This window comes from Archocentrus centrarchus, chromosome 1 (assembly GCF_007364275.1).
Source record: "Archocentrus centrarchus isolate MPI-CPG fArcCen1 chromosome 1, fArcCen1, whole genome shotgun sequence".
In the NCBI taxonomy this organism is placed as follows: Eukaryota; Metazoa; Chordata; class Actinopteri; order Cichliformes; family Cichlidae; genus Archocentrus; species Archocentrus centrarchus.
Window position 1 is genome coordinate 22,497,803 of NC_044346.1, and position 21,701 is coordinate 22,519,503.

At 40.6% G+C, this 21,701-nt stretch overlaps 1 protein-coding gene across 1 annotated transcript in view; it reads left to right on the forward strand.

Annotated features, from left to right (window-relative positions):
- LOC115781011 (multiple PDZ domain protein) overlaps window positions 1–20,257 on the forward strand; it is a 55,800-nt gene extending 35,543 nt beyond the window's left edge. The window contains exons 22-44 of the mRNA XM_030730502.1: window positions 154–336; window positions 789–966; window positions 2,195–2,305; window positions 2,654–2,719; window positions 3,202–3,273; window positions 3,819–3,918; window positions 4,934–5,142; window positions 5,565–5,656; window positions 5,739–5,868; window positions 6,757–6,849; window positions 7,343–7,417; window positions 7,509–7,856; window positions 8,092–8,175; window positions 9,312–9,505; window positions 10,368–10,515; window positions 10,609–10,680; window positions 10,890–10,986; window positions 11,133–11,173; window positions 11,521–11,643; window positions 12,356–12,460; window positions 14,468–14,571; window positions 14,735–14,858; window positions 18,640–20,257. Of these exons, the coding sequence (XP_030586362.1) occupies window positions 154–336; window positions 789–966; window positions 2,195–2,305; window positions 2,654–2,719; window positions 3,202–3,273; window positions 3,819–3,918; window positions 4,934–5,142; window positions 5,565–5,656; window positions 5,739–5,868; window positions 6,757–6,849; window positions 7,343–7,417; window positions 7,509–7,856; window positions 8,092–8,175; window positions 9,312–9,505; window positions 10,368–10,515; window positions 10,609–10,680; window positions 10,890–10,986; window positions 11,133–11,173; window positions 11,521–11,643; window positions 12,356–12,460; window positions 14,468–14,571; window positions 14,735–14,858; window positions 18,640–18,786 (2,896 nt within the window). The 3' untranslated portion in view covers window positions 18,787–20,257. The remainder of the gene's footprint in view (window positions 1–153; window positions 337–788; window positions 967–2,194; window positions 2,306–2,653; window positions 2,720–3,201; window positions 3,274–3,818; window positions 3,919–4,933; window positions 5,143–5,564; window positions 5,657–5,738; window positions 5,869–6,756; window positions 6,850–7,342; window positions 7,418–7,508; window positions 7,857–8,091; window positions 8,176–9,311; window positions 9,506–10,367; window positions 10,516–10,608; window positions 10,681–10,889; window positions 10,987–11,132; window positions 11,174–11,520; window positions 11,644–12,355; window positions 12,461–14,467; window positions 14,572–14,734; window positions 14,859–18,639) is intronic.
- Window positions 20,258–21,701: the final 1,444 nt, after the last annotated feature.

The following is a 21,701-nucleotide window of genomic DNA, read 5'->3' on the forward strand; positions in this document are numbered from 1 at the left end:
TTTTTTTTTCTTCATTTGTTTTTATATTCAGAAAGTTGCCTGTAAATTTAGATGATTTTAGACCATGGAACACACACACACACACACACACAAAATAATAAATTCAACACTACACATTAAAACCTATTAAATAAATTTTATTTTCATCATCAGCTGGCAGATTCCAAAATCTCTACCTCAGAAGAATAAAGATGGAGACATTACAGAAGAGGAAAAGGACATTATTAATAAAGGTGGGACAGCATCAAAGCCAGAAGTGGAAATAAAAGTGGATGGTTCAGAAGACGGAAAAGAAGAGCTTCATTCTGCTGCAGTGTCTTGGGATCATCCTAAAAGGTTAGTGAATCTGTGATGTAATAATTGTCATTAGATAATATTCAGATTTTCCATTTTTGGCTGTTTTTCCAAACTCTGGTGAAGGCAAAGTACTCAGTGGTAAAGTTACACAGAAGACTCTACATGCTCTTATTACTTGGGTACAGAAAGTGACTATGTTTCCAGCCTGTACTAAAGAATGCATCCCACTTGGATGTATGAGTTGCATCAGTTGTGTGCCTCCTTGGCAGCTATATTTTATTATTTGACTTAATCCTAGAATCTCCATCTGCAACACTAGGCAGCAGATTATGTGAGACTGAAAGAAAAAAAAAAAAGTGTGCACCTTGGATTAATTTTCCTTTTTGTGCATTTTATGCAGCATTATTTTAAAATTCAGTAAAATAATGCTCAAACAACCTTCAGCTCTGCAGTGTGTAGGAATGTTTCTTACATTGTGCTCTGTGTTTCAGAGTGCGACTCACGCGAGCACCGGGTCAGTCCCTGGGTATCAGCATAATGGGAGGTAGAGGCATGGGCCGAAGACTGAGCAGTGGCGAGATGATGAGGGGAGTCTTCATCAAGAACATCAGCCCAGACAGCCCAGCAGCACATAATGGCACCCTACGGGCTGGAGACAGGATACTGGAGGTGCGTGTGTGCCTGGACCTGACGTGTGTGTTGGTGTGTAGCAGAGTTATTAGAAATTGTAGGAAATAGGTCTGTCTGTCTGTGTGTGGGTGTGTGTGTGTGTGTTTGGGTTCCCAGTGGTGTCTGTGAGAGGTGAAGAGAAAGATATTGTGTATGTTACATAAGCATGTATACAGTACATATGTTACATACTATCTATGTGCAACTGGAATTCAGTATTGTTTCTGGTCTCTGTTGTATTAAACGGTACAAATTTGATAGGAATATAATACACTAATGACCGGCGTATTGTTTAAATACCCATAAAATGTCATCCATGTCAACCCACTGAAGGTTTAGCTCCACTGTCATTATACAGGACTGCACAATAAAATGCAGTTATATCTCCCCTCAATAACATACTTGGTTATTCATGCAGTTATCCAATCAGGTAATCACGTAGCAGCAGTACAATGCATAAAATCATGCAAATAGAGGTCAGGAGCTTCAGTTAATGTTCACATCACACATCAGATGGGAAAATGCAATCAAATTGACTTTGACTGTGGCTTGATTGATGGTGCCAGATGGGCCGGTTTGAATATTTCTGAAGCTGCTGATCTCCTGGGATTTCTGTGCTGACAGTTTTTAGAGTTCATCTTGAACGGTGTGAAAAACAAGAAGCACGGGCAGCGCTTCTGTGGACAGAAAGGCTTTGTTGATGTGAGAGGTCAGGAGAGAGTGACCAGACTGATTGCAGGCAACGGAGACAACAGTAGCTTAAATAAAAAAAAGAAAAACATTTTAAAACCATTGCAAGCACAATAGCATCGGAATGCACAACATGTCATGTTGAGGCAGATGGGCTGCAGCAGCAGAAGACTAATGTCAGGTTCCACTCCTGTCAGCCAAGAACAGAAATTTGAAGCTGCAGCGGCGGGCACACACATTCAACAAAGTGAAGTGAAGACTGGAAAAACATGCCATTCTGCTGTATTAGGTTTGAGCCGTGTGTACAACACTGCGAGATAAAAGAAATTGTCAACTGTCAGAAATTTTGCTGTATAATTTTTCACTAGGTGTCTCTTCAAAAAAGACAGCTGACAGCGTTGCAAATAAATGAGCGTGGCTATTTTAAGGCGATTTGGATTTAGAGGATCAGTGTATTCTTCGACAACAATCTGATATAAAAATTGCATTTATGCACATTTGCAACTGATATGTTGCAATATCTGTTCTTGTTGCCAAGGTGTGTGATGTGGACCTAAGAGATGCCAGCCATGAGCAAGCAGTGGAGGCCATCCGCAGAGCTGGAGACACTGTGACCTTCTTGGTCCAGTCTGGACAAGACAGACCTCAGGTACAGCAAACAAAAATAGCACATTTTGGTTGCTGTATGCATTCTGCATACTCTGTATATTCTGGCATGCATGCATTATAGTCTGTAGAATCGGAGTCTCCTGAGGCTTCAGATTCTATCGCGTTGAATCTCAACACTGCACAAGGTGCAGCGCATATATTACAAAACCTCCACCAGAAGTCTTGTGCATGGGCGTTGCATTAGTATGGCTTGTGGACACAATGCATATTCAATAAAAATGCCTTTGACTGACAGTCTAAGTAACATTAAGTGTTCATCATTATGTGTAGGTTTCACTGTTTTATAGGAAATCATATGCCTACTCTGCATCTTGTGTTTCGCCCACAGTCTCCTACTCCCATCAACCATGAAAGACTAACTCCAACACTGCTGTCCAACTCACACAGCATCAGGGTAACACTGCTGCACTTCATATTTTAAGCTTCATGTTAAGGCTTTCTGTTTCAACGGCATACACAATTTTGATTTCAAATTTACACCAGCCTTGATATAATAGTACTTTCCACTACTTTTCTAGTATAGACAATCATGTCCATTAAAATATGAAGTACTGCTCATCAGAGCTAAAGAGCAGCAGCTACTTTTCATGTTTTTTTTTTAAAGGTTGTGACCACATCTTTAGATTTCACTGGGACAGAATACAAGCTGTGAAGTTCTCACTTTTTGTTCCTACACAGTTACTGGTATTTGGCTGTGTGTGGCTGTAGTGTATAGAAAATGTTATGTGCACACTATATTATATTTAGATAGATGAGTCATTAACACCTACACAGCAATCCAAAAAAGAACGGGGACGCTTTAAAGAGTTTTTTGAGAGGGGGATTTCTGATTTGGTAGATATAGAGCCATGTCTGTGTTTCCCCACACGCCACTAGGAAGCAGAGAGCCTTGGTGGTCTGTTCCTTAGTGTTTCTCCTGCAAACCCCTTCGTTCCCACCCCATTTAAGGTTGGTGCATTGTGTGCGTGCGTGCATGCATGCGTGTGTGTGTGTGTGTGTGTGTGTGTGTGTGTGTGTGTGTGTGTGTGTGTGTGTGTGTGTGTGTGTGTGTGTGTGTGTGTGTTACCATGGCTTTGCCACATCTTAAAAGCATTCTTGCATTTGCATCAAACCAACTTCCAAAAACGTAATTAACATGCATTTTTGTACATAGAACCCTTGTAGTCCCTCGCAGCTACCTTGTTTGTTTAAACCCTTTGTTTTTTTCCCTTTGATGGAGATGCATGACTCTAAATAGATAGTGCATTCTTTTGAAGTTATTTTTCCATCCACTCGTAAGTTAGTTGCAAAATAATGCATGATTCTGGTCATCTTTCATGTTATTTTTAGCTGACATTAAAACAGTGTTCATTAATTCATCCTCTTCATCAGTTATTTCCCAATGCTTTATCAAGCACACTGAATAAGCCTCAGGGGTAGTCCAACTTATGCCTGAAGGACCCCCCGAGGCATCTCAAACTCTGCTTGTTCAATAATGCAAAATTTATCCCAAGGTACCTTCACCCACATCCGATAGAATGGATCAGAGAAGCCCTACGAATTTCACAACACCAGTCACAGGAACAGCTGAAGATGCAGACAGCTCTGGCAGAAGTAAGTTTTCATTGTCTCGCACACACACACACACACACACACACACACACACACACACACACACACACACACACACACACACACTTACAGAACAATCCTCTGAAGCCCCATGGAACAGGAGACTTTCCACCATAATACACGTCCCATTGTAAATTTTAATAGTGATAAACATGACATGACACTCACGGACATTGAATTGGCAAATTTTGAGGCATTTTTTAAGCCAAATCAGTTTATCATAGTTATACCACCTACATTTGAAGCCAATTTCCACAAATAATATGCCTAAAAAGCTTTGTATTAATATTATTCATGTGAAGCATCATTTGAACAAGCAACTTTAATCTGTATGAATAGATTTTAGTTTCCAAATAACTTTTTTTTTTCTGTCTCTTCTTTAACATAAAAAAAACTGTATTCAAATTGAATCTATTGTTTTATTTGCTAAGCTCGTAACTGTGAGCCGCGTTACCTCGCCCAGATCAGGGTCATCAGGGCTTCATTCTGGAGCCGGGTCTAGTGTGTTCCAGCTTCAGGGTGATCATACTCCTCAGCCTTCCTTTTTATACTCCTTTATACTGTTGAGTAGTGATATGATGCATATGCACAACCAAGCAAACTATGGATCCACTCATAAAAACATTGATCCATGATGCTACAGATAGATAGACACGTAGATAAATTGTCAAACATTCACAAACCAACACTTGGACACATATTGTAGTCTGTTGTGTTTGAATCGGACAGGACATGTCTGTGTACACAAGCGTTCCTCTTTCCTGGCACAGTCACGCACACACAACGCGCATACTATCATACTGTATATTGGCATTATACAAGAACACCCTCAGCAAGTCCCTTCCAGGCAAAAAGCAGCAGCCCACACACATTCTCCTCCAGGGTGCTTCTCCACATGTCTCCATGTGTCAGTCATTACATGTTGTTTGCCACACTTTTTTGGCTTAGCAATCATATCATTCTCCTAACAATTTTCTGTTTGCTAACTGTGTCCTAGAAAAGATGCTTCAGCGTTATGGCAGTCTGTCTGGAAAGCTCCAAATGATTGAGCTAGAGAAGGATCCTGCAGCTCACGGCCTGGGAATCGGCCTCGTAGGCAACAAGGACGGCTCAAGGGCCCGTATGGGTGTCTATGTGGCAGATATAGACCCTCTAGGCCCCGCCGGTTTAGATGGGAGGATACAAATTGGGGATGAGCTTCTGGAGGTAAGGAAGACACTAAATGGGAACAATAATGGAGAGTGAGTGAGTAGGGATTAATGGTGCGGGATTGAAGAATCCAAGAATGGCTTGACACATGGAGAGAGACAAAATACTGAAGTCAAAAATTAAAGCAGCACAAGAATGGAAGGGAGTTGGAGACATGGATGAGAGCATTGAGTACCTGCACAGTAGATTTATCATGCAAATTACCCTTTGAATGATGGTTGGTGCTAGGCCGGATTTTTGTAATGAACAACCGTGTAATAGAGACGAGGAGGAGAGTAGTGGGAGAGGAGCAGCTGATGAATCAGTGGGGGAGGAGAGGTTAGAAGGAGATGACAGAAAGGAAGATTAATGTGGAGGTGAAGGGGGGAAAAAAGAAAGCGTTGTTGAGTAGAAACTACGTGACGCTGTGTTTCTTCTAGATTAACGGTCAGATCTTGTACGGCCGGAGTCACCAAAATGCCTCCGCCATCATCAGTAATGCTCCGTCTAAAGTCAAGATCATTCTCATCAGGTAACATGATTGCTTTTTTGGTTTTACACACTCCAAAGATTTTTGCAATCCGCTCGTGGAATAATTGGTGTTGTTTTACCAGAAATAAAGCAGCTCCAGGTGAAATGGTCCAGGGATTCAGGAAAGAGTGTGAGGACGCAGTCGACTCCCAGGCAGGCACTGGAGTGTGTGGACAAATCTTCAGTGACACTGAGCACATTATTCTACCTCAGGTACAATACATCTAGTAGGCTTTGGCTAACCACTGTCAGTTCTCTATACTGTGGTTGCACATTTCTGTGTAACAGAAGCAACCTGTAGAGTGACAGCAGGCACTTTCTGTATCAAAAACTGTGCTGATGCAGGAGTAAATGAACAACAATGAACATCCAACAACAATAAAGTTTAATTCTAATCTAATCTAACATGTAACTTTAAATGGAAATACATGTTTTACATACATACTGCTGTTGGCTTTACCAGTTCTCATGCTTCCATCTTCGTACCATGAATCACCTCCATCTGTCTCTCATACCCAACACTCCTGCCATCCTTGTTCATACCTTGGTTATGACCTGTATTGATTACTGTAACTCCCTTCTCTTTGGTCTTCCTATCAAAGTCCATCCAAAAATTTCAATCCATAACCTCGCTCTGGAGTACCTCTCTGAACTTCTGCATGTCAACACACACCCATTCACACTCTCAGGTCTTCTTCTTCTCTCTGTCCCTTCTGCCCTTTTGGCTACAATGGGGTCTAAAGCCTTCAGTTGCTCCACTCTACAACTCTGGAATTCCCTCCCACCAGACATCTGTAATACTGAATCTCTCACCACTTTCAAAATACACCTCTTTAAACTGGCATGTTCACGTTGATGGTCTTCCTACTGTCATATGGATCCTCTGTTCTTAATTATTTTATATATTGTAAACTTGATTTATTGATTTGACTGATATTTATTGATTTATTCTTAATGTTTTTAAACTCTTCTGGGTAAGGTGACCTTGAGTGCTTTGAAAGGCACCTAAAATAAAATGTATTGTTATTATAATTATTATTATTTCTTGATAAGCAGTAAGTGTCAAAGTTTGTATTCTTTCATTGCTGCTTCTCACTGCAGGATTACGTAGGTCTTGGACTCTGCTTGGAAGAGGACAACTCCAGCAGAGGACTGGTGGTCACATCCCTGATCCAGCATGGCACTGCCAGTAAGGTATATCATCAGCAGGTTCATATGCTTATATATCATCTATAAATCATTTAATCACTTTTCAGTTTTTTTGTTTCTCTTTGGGTAAATTTACTCATGAAATTTTAAATGAATAAAAATGTTATTATTAAATGTGTATTTTTCACCCTTTTTTTACCCATAGAGCGTATAATCTTATGCAATTTTGGCCATCATCAGAGCAGAACTCATCCATCTCATAATGTACTTGAATGATATCAGGTTGTGCAAGTCTGATGTGATGGTTCTAATGTATTGGCATTTCGAATAGCGTGTAAAACAGATGATGGTTGCCATGTTTAAGAGATGTCATCATGTACTAATAAATTTTCATGTCCAGCCTAAGGGAACAGTTATTCAGATATTTCTCCTAAGGGTGTGTTTGATTTTCTATTTCACCCCCACCATCTTTCTTTTACACACTCACTTTCATACATTTTGCTTATCTTACATATTTTATTCATGCCTCTTTATGCAGAATGGCAGGATAAAGGTTGGAGACAGAATCGTAGCAGTGGGTGATGAACCTGTGGCTGGACTGTCAGTAAAGAAGGTGCAAACACATCCTCGTGCTGTGAAATATATGCTCTTCAAGGTCAAGTTGATTTAATGATTTATGACTCAGCTGTCTTCTTTGTATTCAGGTGTCCAGTTTGATTCTCAAACACCGAGTCACTGTCAAGCTCTCCATCAGGCATTCCAAGAGTCTCTCCTCCTCTTCTTCACTCCCTCTCCCCGCATCACTTTCCAGTCCCCGCTTTCTCACTCCAGCTTCCTCTCTGAGCCTTCCTGTCGCCTCCTCCTCCTCCTCTTCATCTCTCAATACCATGCAGACCACTCCAATGGAACGGTCTGATTGGCCAGGATCAGCGCCCACAACTTCCGACCCCCTCGGCTGCCCAATTGTTGCAGGAAAGGAAACTACTGTAGAGATTTATAAGGGAAATGTAGGCCTGGGTCTCAGCATCGTAGGTGGATGTGACACTCTGCTGGTGAGCACAGCCAATTGATATTTGACACAAACATTTCATTATTCATTATTTATCATTATAACATGAATTTATTTCATTTGCTTATAAAATGCAAAGCAAAAAAGAAAAAATCCACCCCTGGAAAGTTTAAATGGACTCAAATTAGGCAAAAGTTGTGTTTTTGTTTTGTTTTGTTTTCCAGTATTCAATTGTTGGGCTGTGTAATTATGACAGTCGTTTCTGATTTTGACACCAGGGGGCAGTAATAATCCATGAAGTTAATGATGGAGGAGCAGCACAGAGAGATGGGAGACTGCAGGCTGGAGATCAGATATTAGAGGTATAACAGTCACACGTGTACCAAAACACCAAAACAAATACAAGTGCACGTGACTAAATTATTCTTAACCATACAACATTTTTTTATTTCTATTGTTTTTTTTTTTGTGACACAGCGGCAATACTTCTTTATTGTTTTTTATTCATGCAATATTTGTTTTTAATTAGGAAACAGTTTTTTTTCATAAACTAAGGCTCCCTAAAGTTCACTAAAAGCTTGAGATGCTTTGCCATACATAGCAGAATCAAGCTTTGGTCTATAGTGAGAGAGCTTCTGCCACAGAAAGTGACTGGCAGAATTTAAAGAAGCATAAAAGTATGACTTTGAAAACAGGTTTTATTATTTACAGCTGCTTAAACCCTTTTCAAATAAAAACTGCTTGGTGATGTGAGGCTTGGATGCAGCTGCTCAGCCATGGAAACCCATTCCATGAAGCTCTGTACACACTGTTCTTGAGCTAATCTGAAGGCCACATGAAGTTTGGAGGTCTGTAGTGACTGACTCTGCAGGAAGTTGGTGACCTCTGTCCACTATGCACCTTAGCATCCGCTGACTCCACTCTGTGATTTTACATGGCCCTCCACTTCGTGGATGATGTGCTGTCATTTCCAATCACTTCCACTTTGTTATGATACCACTAACAGTTGACTGTGGAATAATTAGTAGTGAGGAAATTTCACAATTGGACTTGTTGCACAGGTGGCATCCTATCACGGTACCACGCTGGAATTCACTGAGCTCCTGAGAGCGACTCATTCTTTCACAAATGTTTGTAGAAGCAGCCTGCATGTCTAGGTGCTTGGTTTATCCACCTGTGGCCATGGAAGTGATTGGAACACCTGAATTCAGTGATTTGGATGAGTGAGTGAGTACTTTTGGCAATATAGTGTATATTTAGACTGTGAGAGAGAAACCCACTCAGGCACAGGGAGAACATGCAAATCCCACACAGATGGGACCCAGAACCTTCTTTCTGTCAGGTGACAGAGGGAACTACTGCACCCCCATGCTGCCTGACAATAAACTATTTTTTATTATTATTGTCCAGTGAAAGACTTGTTCCTGTGCTCCCTGAAAATATAAAATATAACTTCATACATTTTTTCCCTATCTCTCTCACTCTCACTGTCTTCTAGGTAAATGGCATAGACCTGCGACAGGCCACTCATGATGAAGCTATTGCTGTGCTGCGGCTCACCACCCAGCATGTCCGCCTGTGTGTCTTCAGGCACCAGGAATCCTACAGGGAGGAGGACCTGTGGGATGTCTTCAGTCTGGAGCTGAGGCCTCGTTCTGGAGAAGGACTGGGCTTCACTACTGTGGGGAAGAGGTACAGTCATGATGCTCGTAACAAATGAGAAACCTCCAACTTGATACGTTCGCAGCCCATGTGCAGGTTTGAGCGTGTGTTAGCTAGCTTCAAATCCTTAGTCCAACAATGACAAAATATGATTATGGACACATGTGAATGAAGACATGATTGTTAGATGTTCAGAAGCATCTCGGGGGCAGGCTAGATTACATCACTGTAAGGCAAAGTGATGGAGGAGGCTAATGAAGGAGTTAACATGTAGGTTTCAAATTTAACATATGGCAAGTGGGAACACTCCACCTCCCAACTTTTAAAGATGAGAAACTGATGAGAAATAAATAGATGCTACTATATTAAAAGCAAGTGCCGAGGCTTGTTGCCTGTTTTTTAACACAGTTTTATTCAGAATCAACTTTTCTTTGTAAATTATAGTTGATTGGTTAGTTTAAATTGCAGAATTCCTGTTTTTCCAGTATAATTCAATAATTTATATTGTAAAAAGTTATTTTAGTCCTTTATTGATAGACCCTTTTTGATAGACAAACAGTTCTTAACCTCTAACTTGTTTTTGTTTTTTTTTTGTTTTTTTTAATGAAGACTGTATAGTAATAAACTGTCTTATTTTAAAGGCAAACTCCCTTTTACATGTTTTGTAACGGACATTAGCAGCCTTCAGTAATTACCATAAAGGTTAGATCGGGTCTTGCTGCAAAGAAGTCACAAGACTCATCATTTCCAAGGAGTTCGGGTGCCAATTTTCTCACAGCTTTATGTATTTGCACAATCAGGTGTGACATTATGCAAAACAGCCGGTGCACAGGTCACATTATTTATAAGCCTGAGGCAGGCACCGCTTTTGACCTCCGTTTTCTTCCAACAGTAATGACACTGGCATCTTTGTGTCAGATATCATCAGAGGAGGCGTAGCAGATTCAGATGGCAGGTTGTTGCTAGGTGACCAGATTCTGTCAATCAATGGGGAGGATGTGCGTGCAGCATCACAGGAGCATGCACAGAAACTCCTGCAGGTCTGGCATGTTCACAGGTTATAAACTAATGCACAGATAGGTAGACATTTTTATGGCCTCATCATTATGTGTGATGTGTCACTTTGCTCTCAGAGTTGCAGTGGAGCAGTCCACCTGGAGGTGGCTCGTTTTAAAGCTGGGGTGCAGTACTCACTGCGGAGTCAGGTATACTGCTTCTCTTGCCTGTTTGTGTCTGTTGATCCCTGCCTTGACCACATCTTACTTTAGCGATATGATTCCTAGTGAAATTGTAGTTCAGACTTCTGTAGGGAACTAATTTCAATGTAGTTTGTAGGCCAACTATTGCTTTTATACAGTATTTTAACAGTAGTACTCTGTGAACCTAGGAGTACCTTAAGTTGTGTTTTATCCAGAGCGAAGACTCTGACTGCTCCACGCTTACACCCTCAAGTGGATGTGATGCTTCTTTTGGCCATCAGAGGGAGACAGATAACAAAATAGGAAGCAACAGTGAGTGGTACCCAAGTTCATGAGTATTGTCTGAAAACAATATGAAGCCACATTAAGTTACAAAGTTAAGTCCAATAATTTGCTTTGAGTAGAAAGTATCCTGTTAAATCTTTATATCTAAAGTTATATGTCACTGTCCTTCACAGCATTTCAAAACTCTGACATCAGAAAAGTGATAATCCAAAAGGTAAGCCAGTCTTATAGGAATGAAGCAACGGTTTTTTTCAGACCCATACAGTATTGGAGAAACTGAGTTAGTGACATTTATTTTTGGAAGTTACAATTTGGTAGAAATTAGTTACACACTGAACACAACCTACTTACCTAACTGGATCTGATGCTCACTTAATATTAGCTGTTTATGCTATGTGTAGAATCTGCTATCTGAAAAGGTTCTGTACGTGTACGTGTGCGTGTGTGTGTGTGTGTGTGTGTGTGTGTGTGTGTGTGTGTGTGTGTGTGTGTGTGTGTGTGTGTGTGTGTGTGTGTGTGTGTGTGTGTGTGTGTGTGCACGCATGCACACTATCACTACAGGGTCCATACGACTCCTTGGGCATCAGTGTAGCTGGAGGAGTGGGCAGTCCCCATGGCAACATTCCTCTTTTTATTGCTACCATGGATACCAATGGACTGGCTGCCAAAACACAGAAATTACAGGTGGGGAGTGACCGTGTAATATACACCCGTGCGTGTATGCATGTGTGTCTTATGTATTCTTCACATTTGGGCTGACCCTTAAATGAGGAAAAGCGTATTTTCTTACTGTGTGGACACAGAATCATTTGCTAAACTTAGACTCACTTGTGTGCACTGATAAATTGAAAGGCATCATAAAAAAAAGAGGTGAAGGAGGCATGCACTACCTTTTTCTTAAGAGGCGACTGCTGTTTTGCTGTGTGTTGTTCTGTAATCACAGTATTGCAGAAGACATTTTGAATCTCAGTGGGCCTATTTTCCTGGTTAACTAAAGGTTAAAAAAAATTTACATTTTCAAACACTGAGGCAAATATATGGCCTGTCTTAGGTGTGTTACATGTTTATTGGAATAGAGACCAATATTTTGACAGCACGGTCTTAATAAAAATGATTTCTTTAAATGCGTCTCATAAAATTAATAAAATGGTTGCAGTAGATCAGAATGCAAGGAACAGAGAACATAAATATTTCTCCTTGATCAAATTACAGAAACGCATAACATTAAAAAGTGCTTTATACATACATAAATATAGAAAATAAAGAGACACACCAAAAGTAAACCTTTATTTACCAATAACATCCTAAAGAAGAAAATACAGACAGAAAAGAAAAGGTGGAAAATTTGTTAGGTTTGGAATAAGTGTATGTTTGTGTTTGTGTGTGCATCATCTAGATGGGAGACAGGATCCTCAGCATCAATGATGTTTCCACCGAGGGAATGACTCATGTCCATGCTGAAGCCCTGCTCAAGAACACAAGCGGAACCATCATTTTGCAGGTGCTGTCACAGTGAGGCATCCAGTAACTGATATGTAATGCCTGTAAGGCAGTAAGTTTATGTGCGATAACGTCAGCAAGTTTTTGTTCTGTTTTGTCAGAGAAAGACTGCAATGGTTCACAGCCAGCTTCCTGTAGGGCTTCTTTTTTTTCTTCTTCCATAATTCCCCAAGACATCATTTTACATTCAGACAACTAAAAATAAGGCTTTAACTAAAAGGAGGCCCTTCATTATCAGGGTTTTGCACATTGTACGTTAATTTCAAGACAACAGTGTTTGTGACACCAATTTCACACCATCTCCTCTGGAAAGATTTCTGCTGCAAGGGGAAAAAAAACAAAGTATTTCTATGGAACTGTGTGTCAGTTGTTCTTGGCAAGTACGCTACATAGCCGAAAGTATTCACTTGTCTGCCTTCACACGCATATGAACTTGAGTGACATCCCATTCTTAATCTAGAGGGTTTAATATGATATCGGCCCACCCTTTGCAGCTATAACAGCTTCAACGCTTCTAGGAAGGCTTTCCACAAGGTTTAGGAGTGTATTTATGGGAATTTTTGACCATTCTTCCAGAAGCGCATTTGTGAGGTCAGACACTGATGTTGGATGAGAAGGCCTGGCTCACAGTCTCCGCTCTAATTCATCCCAAAGGTTGTTCTATTGGGTTGAGGTCAGGACTGGCGCAGGCCAGTCAAGTTCTTCCACATCAAACTCACTCATCCATGTTTTTATGGTCCTTGCTTTGTGCAGTGGTGCGCAGTCAGGAAGGGGCCATCCCCAAACTGTTCCCACAAAGTTGGGAGCATGAAATTGTCCAAATTGTCTTGGTATGTTGAAGCATTAAGAGCTCCTTTCACTGGAACTAAGGGGCAGAAACCAGCTCCTGAAAAACTTTAACCACTCCTGACAACCACAAACGCTGGTTTCCCTTTCTGAAATGGCCAGATGGAGAAACATGATTGGTCGCTCCAGAGAACACATCTCCGCTGCTCTAGAGTTGTTGCACAGGTGGCATCCTATCACAGTACCACACTGGAATTCACTGAGCTCCTGAGAGCGACCCGTTCTTTCACAAATGTTTGTAGAAGCAGCCTGCATGCCTAGGTGCTTAGTTTTATACACCTGTGGCCATGGAAGTGATTGGAACACCTGAATTCACTGATTTGGATGAGTGAGTGAATAGTTTTGGCAATAAAGTGTATGTTGTGTTTAAAATAAACATCAAAAGGTTTTAGACTTGTATTACTCCTGCTCTAGTAAGATTTGGATAGGCATAACAGTGTCTTTGCATCAAGATATCAGATCATTGTCCAACTATAGAAATATTAACTTTTGCCGAATCCTGAATCAACCTGTTATTAGCACAACTTCTACTAGATAAATACACAATACACACACCTGTTTGTTTGTGCAGCAGGTTTGTTTGAGAAGCTTTGTTTTTTGGTAGACAGCTAATAGGCATTAGCTAAAATGTTAGGCATGTTGTGCTAGGATGGCCTTTTCTGTTTGTTTCATTATTCTATGTCTGCTTTTCAGTTCCTCTGGTTGTGAAGCTGTGGCCCCATGTGTAGGGTGGTTTGCTAGAATGCCTATTCGGCACAAATAGGTGTTTTCAAAGTGTTGCCCTGCATGTTCCTAAAATAGAGCTGTGAAGAAAAGCACCCCTGTCTTCCTGATCTCAGTCAGGAGTAACGCACTGTTCTCCAGAGTAATTTCATTCATATCAAGAATAATGAGATATGATCCTGTATGAGTTGGACTCATCTCGGTAGACATTATGCTTTTGCCTGATTGCTTGAATTCAGGCAGTCTTGGTTACTTTGGTCTCTTTATACAGTCCCAGATTGATTCGGTGACATGATGACTATATTCATGTGCTACAGCATGAATAAACCAGTTAGATACTTCCCAGATATAAAGAAATATACATAATTAAAATGGCTAAAGCTTTTGCACTTTGTATTCATAACATACTCTTTGTGTGGATCTTTGTGTGTGTGTCTAGGTGGCAGCAGCTTCTCAGGAATGCAGCACACAGGGTCACAGCGATGTGCATGCATGGTCATTAGGCCAGCCTAGCAGCCTGCCCTGCTTTCACAACAGTCTCTGGTAAGAATTGGTGTCCTGCTATTGCTTTTCTCTCCAGTTTAATTACTGAATGAAGACAAAAGCAGACCTCAAACTTTACTACAAAGCTGGTGTGACACTTGTTTTCAATTGCATGCACACTGGCATGCTCAACAGCCATTGTTTTGCATTGTATTCTTCATAGTGCTCGCATGTATAAGACTATCACTCTGGAGAGAGGCACCTCGGGTCTTGGTTTCAGCATTGTAGGAGGGTTTGGCAGCCCTCATGGAGATCTGCCTATCTACATCAAAACTGTCTTTGACAAGGTGAGAAAGCATCAGCCAGGTCTCCTTTTGTAGGGAAAACGTAGGAGTTTTAATGTTAGGAAACACAGTTTAGCAGCAATCTGTGTGTCACTCACTGAGTCGCTCCTTACTTTCAACATCACATCTTGTTATAGCTTTTTCTCTGTCAAAAACACATCAAAACTTTTTTCTGATCATCAGCAATTCAGGTAAAATAATAAGCACTGTGTGTGGTTTTGCTATATTCAATTAAATGTTTATATATATATATATATATATATATATATAGCACCAAATCACAACAATAGTCACCTCAAGGCCCTTGATATTGTAAGTTAAAGACTCTACAATAATACTACCATCACAATTTAGCACAAAAAGTAAGGAAATTATTTATTTGCTGTAACAGTGCTTCTTGGCAATAAATTTTATACTGTTGGAAAGCCCATTTATTTCCCCTTAAATGTTGCCACATTTGTAAGGAAAATGCATTTGTGGGTTGAGCAGCAGAGTTGAGTATATTGGTTGCGCCCATTAAAAAATCTCTGCTAGTGCCAAACAGCTTATTCTGCTGTTGGCTCTTGTTTTGAGCTTCTGGTACCCCAGCATCTGACAGCCAGGCTTGTCCTCACTGGAGGCAATCTCAGTGGAGAGAGATGTGGAGATGAGATTCTGCAACCAGCAGCAATCCCATATCTCCACAGTCTGGAACTGAACTCTGTCCTCCAAGATGACAACACTCACCCCCACAGAGCGGGTTTATCAGAGTTTAGGAGTGGAGAGGATGGGCCTACCTGCAGTCCTGACCTCAACCCCAATGAGCACTTGTGGGATCAGTTTTGGTGTGCTGTTTGTGCTAGAGTGACCAACACAACCACACTGGCTGACTTGCAGTAAATGCTGATTGAAGAATGGGATGCCATCCCACAGCAGTGTGTGTGTGACCAAGCTGGTGACCAGCATGAGGAGGAGGGGCCAGGCTGTTGTGGCTGTGTGCGGTTCTTCCACATGCTACTGAGGCCCCTGTTTGTTAATGAATAAATTGTCAATATGTCTGGTTTCTTCAGACTTCAATCATTCAATCCAATAAATGGCACCAAATATGAGTCAATAACAGAATAAGCTGTTTGCCGTTGGCAGAGAAGATTTGGCAAGTTTTTCATGGGGGCAACCCACATACCAGGGTTATTATAGTTAACGAAAACGAACGAAATAACGAAAACTGAAATTGAAAAAACATTGTCGTTAACTGAAATAAATAAAAACTAAAATTAAAAGGAAGAAACGACAACTAACTAAAACTGAATTGTGAGTTTACAAAACTAACTAAAACTAACTGAAATTATAGATATTGTTATTTTTTCAAAAGTCTTGTGGATTGATATGAAATCATTTTTTTCCTCTCTCCGAGTTTAAGCTCGGAACGCCGTCAGGCAAATGGGTGCGCATGTGCGTGCGTGCGCACACCGCGCTGCTCCTCAGAGAGTCCCATGTGGAGTGTTTTTTTTTTTTTTTTTTTTTACTATGATAGCACAGATAGCAGCGAGTGTCTTGTTGTGGATGATGTTGTGGATGATGTACGGAACACTTCTTAGTCAGGAAAAAAAACACCAACATCAAAGTAGACCTGAGAAGCGCACACAAGGCAGCTACGGAAACCGCTCTCATCCTACAAGGCAACCCGGCCTCCACCTCCAGAGAAACGTGACTACTCGTCGGGTCAACGCAGCCACAACGTTGTGTTTAGTCCTTGTGCGTTTCCGGCTACTTTATCAGTCAGATAATAACAATCAGGACTAATAATCAAAGCATCAATATAAGGACTCACAAATGTCAGCAAATTCCTGGAGGGAGCTGCTGAAACTATGGGAATGGACGTGAAGGAATGAAGAAAGTGAAAAAACAGGGACAAATATGTTTGCACCCTAAAAACTGAGCACAAAGAGCGAGGACCAAAAAACCCCCAGCACACAACCACAAGGTAATTAACACACGCAATCCAGCTATACATGCATAAATGCGGACATGAGGTCGGACACTTCCGTAGGCTACATAGGCCGCAAAGACCCTGCAAGTCTAATCAGCGAGCATCTAACCAAGCTAGCTCCAAAACAGAAGCAGCATCAGGTGGAGAGAACATCAGGATGCAGCTGGATTTGAGCTTTGACTCCTTCAAGGAGTTTGTTTTTGTCAAACACCACATGTAGCTGTTGTTAATCTGCTGCACTGAGGCTGAACTTTATTGGGAGTTTATTGTAGAATTTATCGAGTTTTGGAGTTCATATTGTTAGCAGTTTCTCCCTGTTGATGTTCATGTGTGTCCTTAATATTACACACATTTAGCATGTAGTTCTGCTGTCTGTGAACAGTTGGTTGCTGAATATATTTCTTTAAAGGGTATCTTTAAAGGGTACCTGATTAAGTATGAAAATACTAAAACTAATACTGAAACTAACTAAAACTAAGCATAAAACCAAAAATAAAAACTAATAAAAACGAGCAAAACCACTCTGAAAACTAATTAAAACTAACTGAATTAGAGAAAAAAAAGTAAAAACTAACTAAAACTAAACTATAATGTAAAATCCAAAACTATTATAACCCTGCCACATACTCAACTCTGCTGCTCAACACACAAATGCATTTTCCTTACACCACTCAAGAGGAAATAAACATGCTTTCCACCAAGCACAATCTCCCACTCCCCTCTTCCCCGGGGAAGAAGCAGGAGATTGACAGACGACTGAGGCTGCGGCTGCAGTGATGCAGACGCTTACTGGTCCGTTGTGGTGAAGAGAGAGCTGAGCATAAAAGTGAAGCTGTTGACTTACTAAGTCTCTACCCTCACCAAAGCTCATGACCATAGGTGAGAGTAGAGACTTACTAATCAGTCTAAGTCTGTGGTCATGAGCTTTGGGAAGTGACCAAAAGAATGAAATTACAGATACATGCGGTGGAAATGAGCCTCCTCCAAAGGGAGGCTGGACTCTCTCTTAGAGATAGGGTGAAGAGTGCATTTATCTGAGAGACGCTCAGAATTGAGACATTACCCCTCCACACTGAAAGGAGCCAGTTTAGGTGCCTCTTGGGCACCTCTTGGGGGGTGTTCCAGGCATGTCCTACTGGGAGGAGGCCCCAGGGCAGACCTGAAACATACTGGAGAGATTATATGTCTCCAGCCTTACATCTTAGGCTTCTGCCCCCGCGACCCAGCCCCGGATAAGTGGAAGAAAATGGACAGATGGATGGATTGATTTGGCAAGTTTTTTATGGGTGCAACCCACATACTCAACTCTGCTGCTCAACACACAAATGCATTTTCCTTACAAATGTGGCACCATGTAACTGCAAATAAACAGGTTTTCCAACAGTATAAGGTTCATTGCAAAGAAGCATTTTTGCAACAAATAAATAATCAAACACAAATTTCCTTACTTCTTGTGCTAAGTTTATGCTGTTATCCTGAGAATACCTGTGTTAGCCACATAAGACTGTTTTTTGTTATAGTGTCATCTTTTTGCATTCAATGCAAACAATCCATCAATTTAACACTAACTGTTATGCTAAGTGTAAGACACAAAGGAAGGAGGACAGAATTATAATTTGTAACAGGTGGTAAACTCTTAGTGCCATATACTTTAGTAAGGAATTCTATTACATTATTACAAGATTGCTTTCATTTGTTTTGTTTCTTAATTCCTTTTCATTTACGTGCATATTTATTCATTTCTCCTAACATATGTGTTGTCATATTAGTGCTAAAAACCTCTTATTTATATATAATGATGACTTTGTACTTCAGGGAGCAGCCATTGAGGATGGCAGGCTGAAACGAGGAGATCAGATAATTGCTGTTAATGGACACTGCCTGGAGGGTGTGACACACGCTGAAGCTGTTGAAATTCTGAAAAAGACCAAAGGAACTGTTGTCCTCACTGTACTCTCATGAGACACAGACCACTGGATCTCAATTGCATGACATCTTACTAAAAGAGTCCCGGAGGGGTGTAGTTGTTTCTTGTAGAGCTGCTTCACACAGACCCCAGGAGGCAAATATGGACAGTTGAAACAATACATATAATTATAAGAAGAGCAGTTATTGTAAGTCTAAATTTATCTGTATTTAATTTGTGGAAGCTACCTCCAACTGCAAACACAGCTATATTTACAATCAGTATTTCCAGTAAATGTGTTACTTCAACTAAATAAAAACATTATTTTTAGCAAAATGACCACAGAAGAGATGCTCATAAAACCCAAAGTACCAGAAACAGGTAATCAATAAGTCAATGCCACAGTCTGACTGTGGAAACAAACTGTTTTTGTTGGTCTAGTTAATTATTTAAAAATATAGTAGAGCATGCCTTTAAAGCCAGTTAGGCAGCTGGGTATAGGATCGCCATGGTGGTGGTGGTGATGATGATGATGATGATGGCTGAGTCCAGTCTGAGTCCAGTCTGAGTCCCTCCAGAATGACCACTAAGCTCAGTCATTTGTGAGGGACTCGGAGCTGCTACTCCTCCACATTGAAATGAGTCAGTTGAGGTTCTCAGGCTAAGATGCTTCTAGGATGCCTTCTAGATGAGGGGTTTTAGGGCTGCCCCCTAGCACGAGACCCCAGGGTGGGCACACTAGAGAGATTATATGTCTCAGCCGGCTTAGGACAGCCTGTATCCCCACAGAAGAGCTGGAGGAGGTAGCTGGGGAACCCCCGTGACCCTGACCATGAAAATGAGTGGATGGATAGTTTAGCATTGTTGTGCATTATTTTTCATGAATACATTACTCAGACCTTCTGAATGTGTTGATCATCCAAATATATGAAATTGAAACCTCAAAAAACATTGTAACATGTATTGACAGCAGCCTGCCGCTGTTAAAAAAAAACAAACAAACTCAAAACATGCCAATTTCTTCTGCCAATCTTTTGTATGGCACTTAGGGTTTAGGATGTCTGCTTTGAAAGACTGTTGTACTTTTCATTGTTGTGTTTGAATCAAAATGTGTCATGATTTCAGGAATAAAAATGTCTTAAGTGACATGTTGATAATTAGCAATGTTAACCACCTTATGTTAAACAGGATAGAAAATAGAAAAAAAAGAAAGCATTTTGCTGCATCTGTTAGAAGCAGCTGCTGAGTATCGGCTGTTATTTGCCAGTGTAATATTAATCAGTGTTTTCATAGTCTTTAACTTTAGCAGCTGCTTTTTTTTAGGACTTAATTTGTTGCTGTTAATAGTTCAGTGTGAAATTAGAAACGGTTTCATCTGAATTTATTTACATGACTTCACATGACTGAGATACTTATGTTTTCATCACTGTAATTTATTTCATTAAAGTGAGTAGTCCTCGTAGCCACGTCTTACACACACACACACACACACACTGGCATTGTATATCATTGTGTAACCAAATCTACTGTAAGTGATCTTATTAAATGTTCATTTTTTTTTTATCCAAAACCTTTTAAAGTTCAGGATGTTTCTGTTTTTCTTAATTGCAGATTTAACAACATATCAGTGAAACAGTGCCTTAAATATGTCAAGTATCTGAGAAAATTCCCGAACTGTTAAACAAGTACATCTGAGCTGAAAGTCATATTTTAATGGATAGAAGAAGCAGGAGTCTTTTTTTTTTTTTCTTTTTGCATATTTTTGCATCTGTTTCCAAACCAGTGAACTGAATTTTGCCTTGGAGGTGTTTTCGTGTAGCGGTTATGCTCTTTGTCTTTATCCCTCTCTCACACTTTCTCTCTGTCTTTTGTAAGACATGACTACACATTCAGCGTCACTCACGTTTAGTCAAGGTGACATGATGAAGTGTGTGTCGTGCTTGGAATGACAGGCAGCTCCGAATTACAGAAGAGTCGTGAGGAGAGGGGGGGGATCAGTTAGATTAGAGGAAAGGCAACTTTATAGAGAAGGCTGAAAAAAATGAGTGTAAGGTTTGGACAGACATTTTCAACCTGAGGCTTACAAACACCAAGGCGGAGGAAACCTGTGACATTTTTTTGTGGTTAATCTTCAGTACTTTCACTTTAATTACCGGAGTTACTGGTGACAACTTGACAAACAATACATTTGCACACAAATGTCTCATTTAGGAAATAGGAGGCATCTAGGGAGATCCTGTCTGGAGCCTCGGCATTAATCAAAGCCATCTGTTCACATTGCAAGCTTTACTGAAACCCAGCCATCGCAGTCTGCTTTATCCTTCTCCAGATGAACAATTGCTTGCCTGTTGGCATGGGGAGGATTTTAAGATGGAGAAACGGTATAATGCTTTTTTTTTTGCATTTGACTTGGATGTTTCCTGTCATATAATGGCGCTTTGTATATTTGGTATTTTTCATCCAAACACATTTGACCTCAGTGGATTTCCATACAACTAACTGAGCAGATACAATTACACCTCTTTTTCTTCTTTTTAATAAAGAAAAGGCAAGAAAACTGATGTTTTTCGAAAGAAGCCTCAAATTCCATGTCAAACATTTTGAGGAAAATGACAGCCGGTCACAGGCAACAGGACTTTTTTCTACCCCTGGTCATACACCATGTAGGCAGCACAGTGACTTCTTTGGCTGCAGAAACTCTAATGCATTTTTTTCTGCAGTGGAAATAAGATGACTTTCATGAGAGCATGCTTGAAAAGCACTAATGAGCCTCTCTCTGGAGGGTAGTGGTGGCCAAATGATTGTTCTGTGTGTGACTGTCACATCTATCCATATTCATAAACATAGAGGGCTGTGTCTTTTTGCTGTCAGTGCAACCTGGTGATAGAGAAAGTACAGCCAACTTATGACGGATCCAAAAAAAACCTTCTTCTCCATCCGTTCCCATGAGGTGCTTTTCCAAGATATTAGC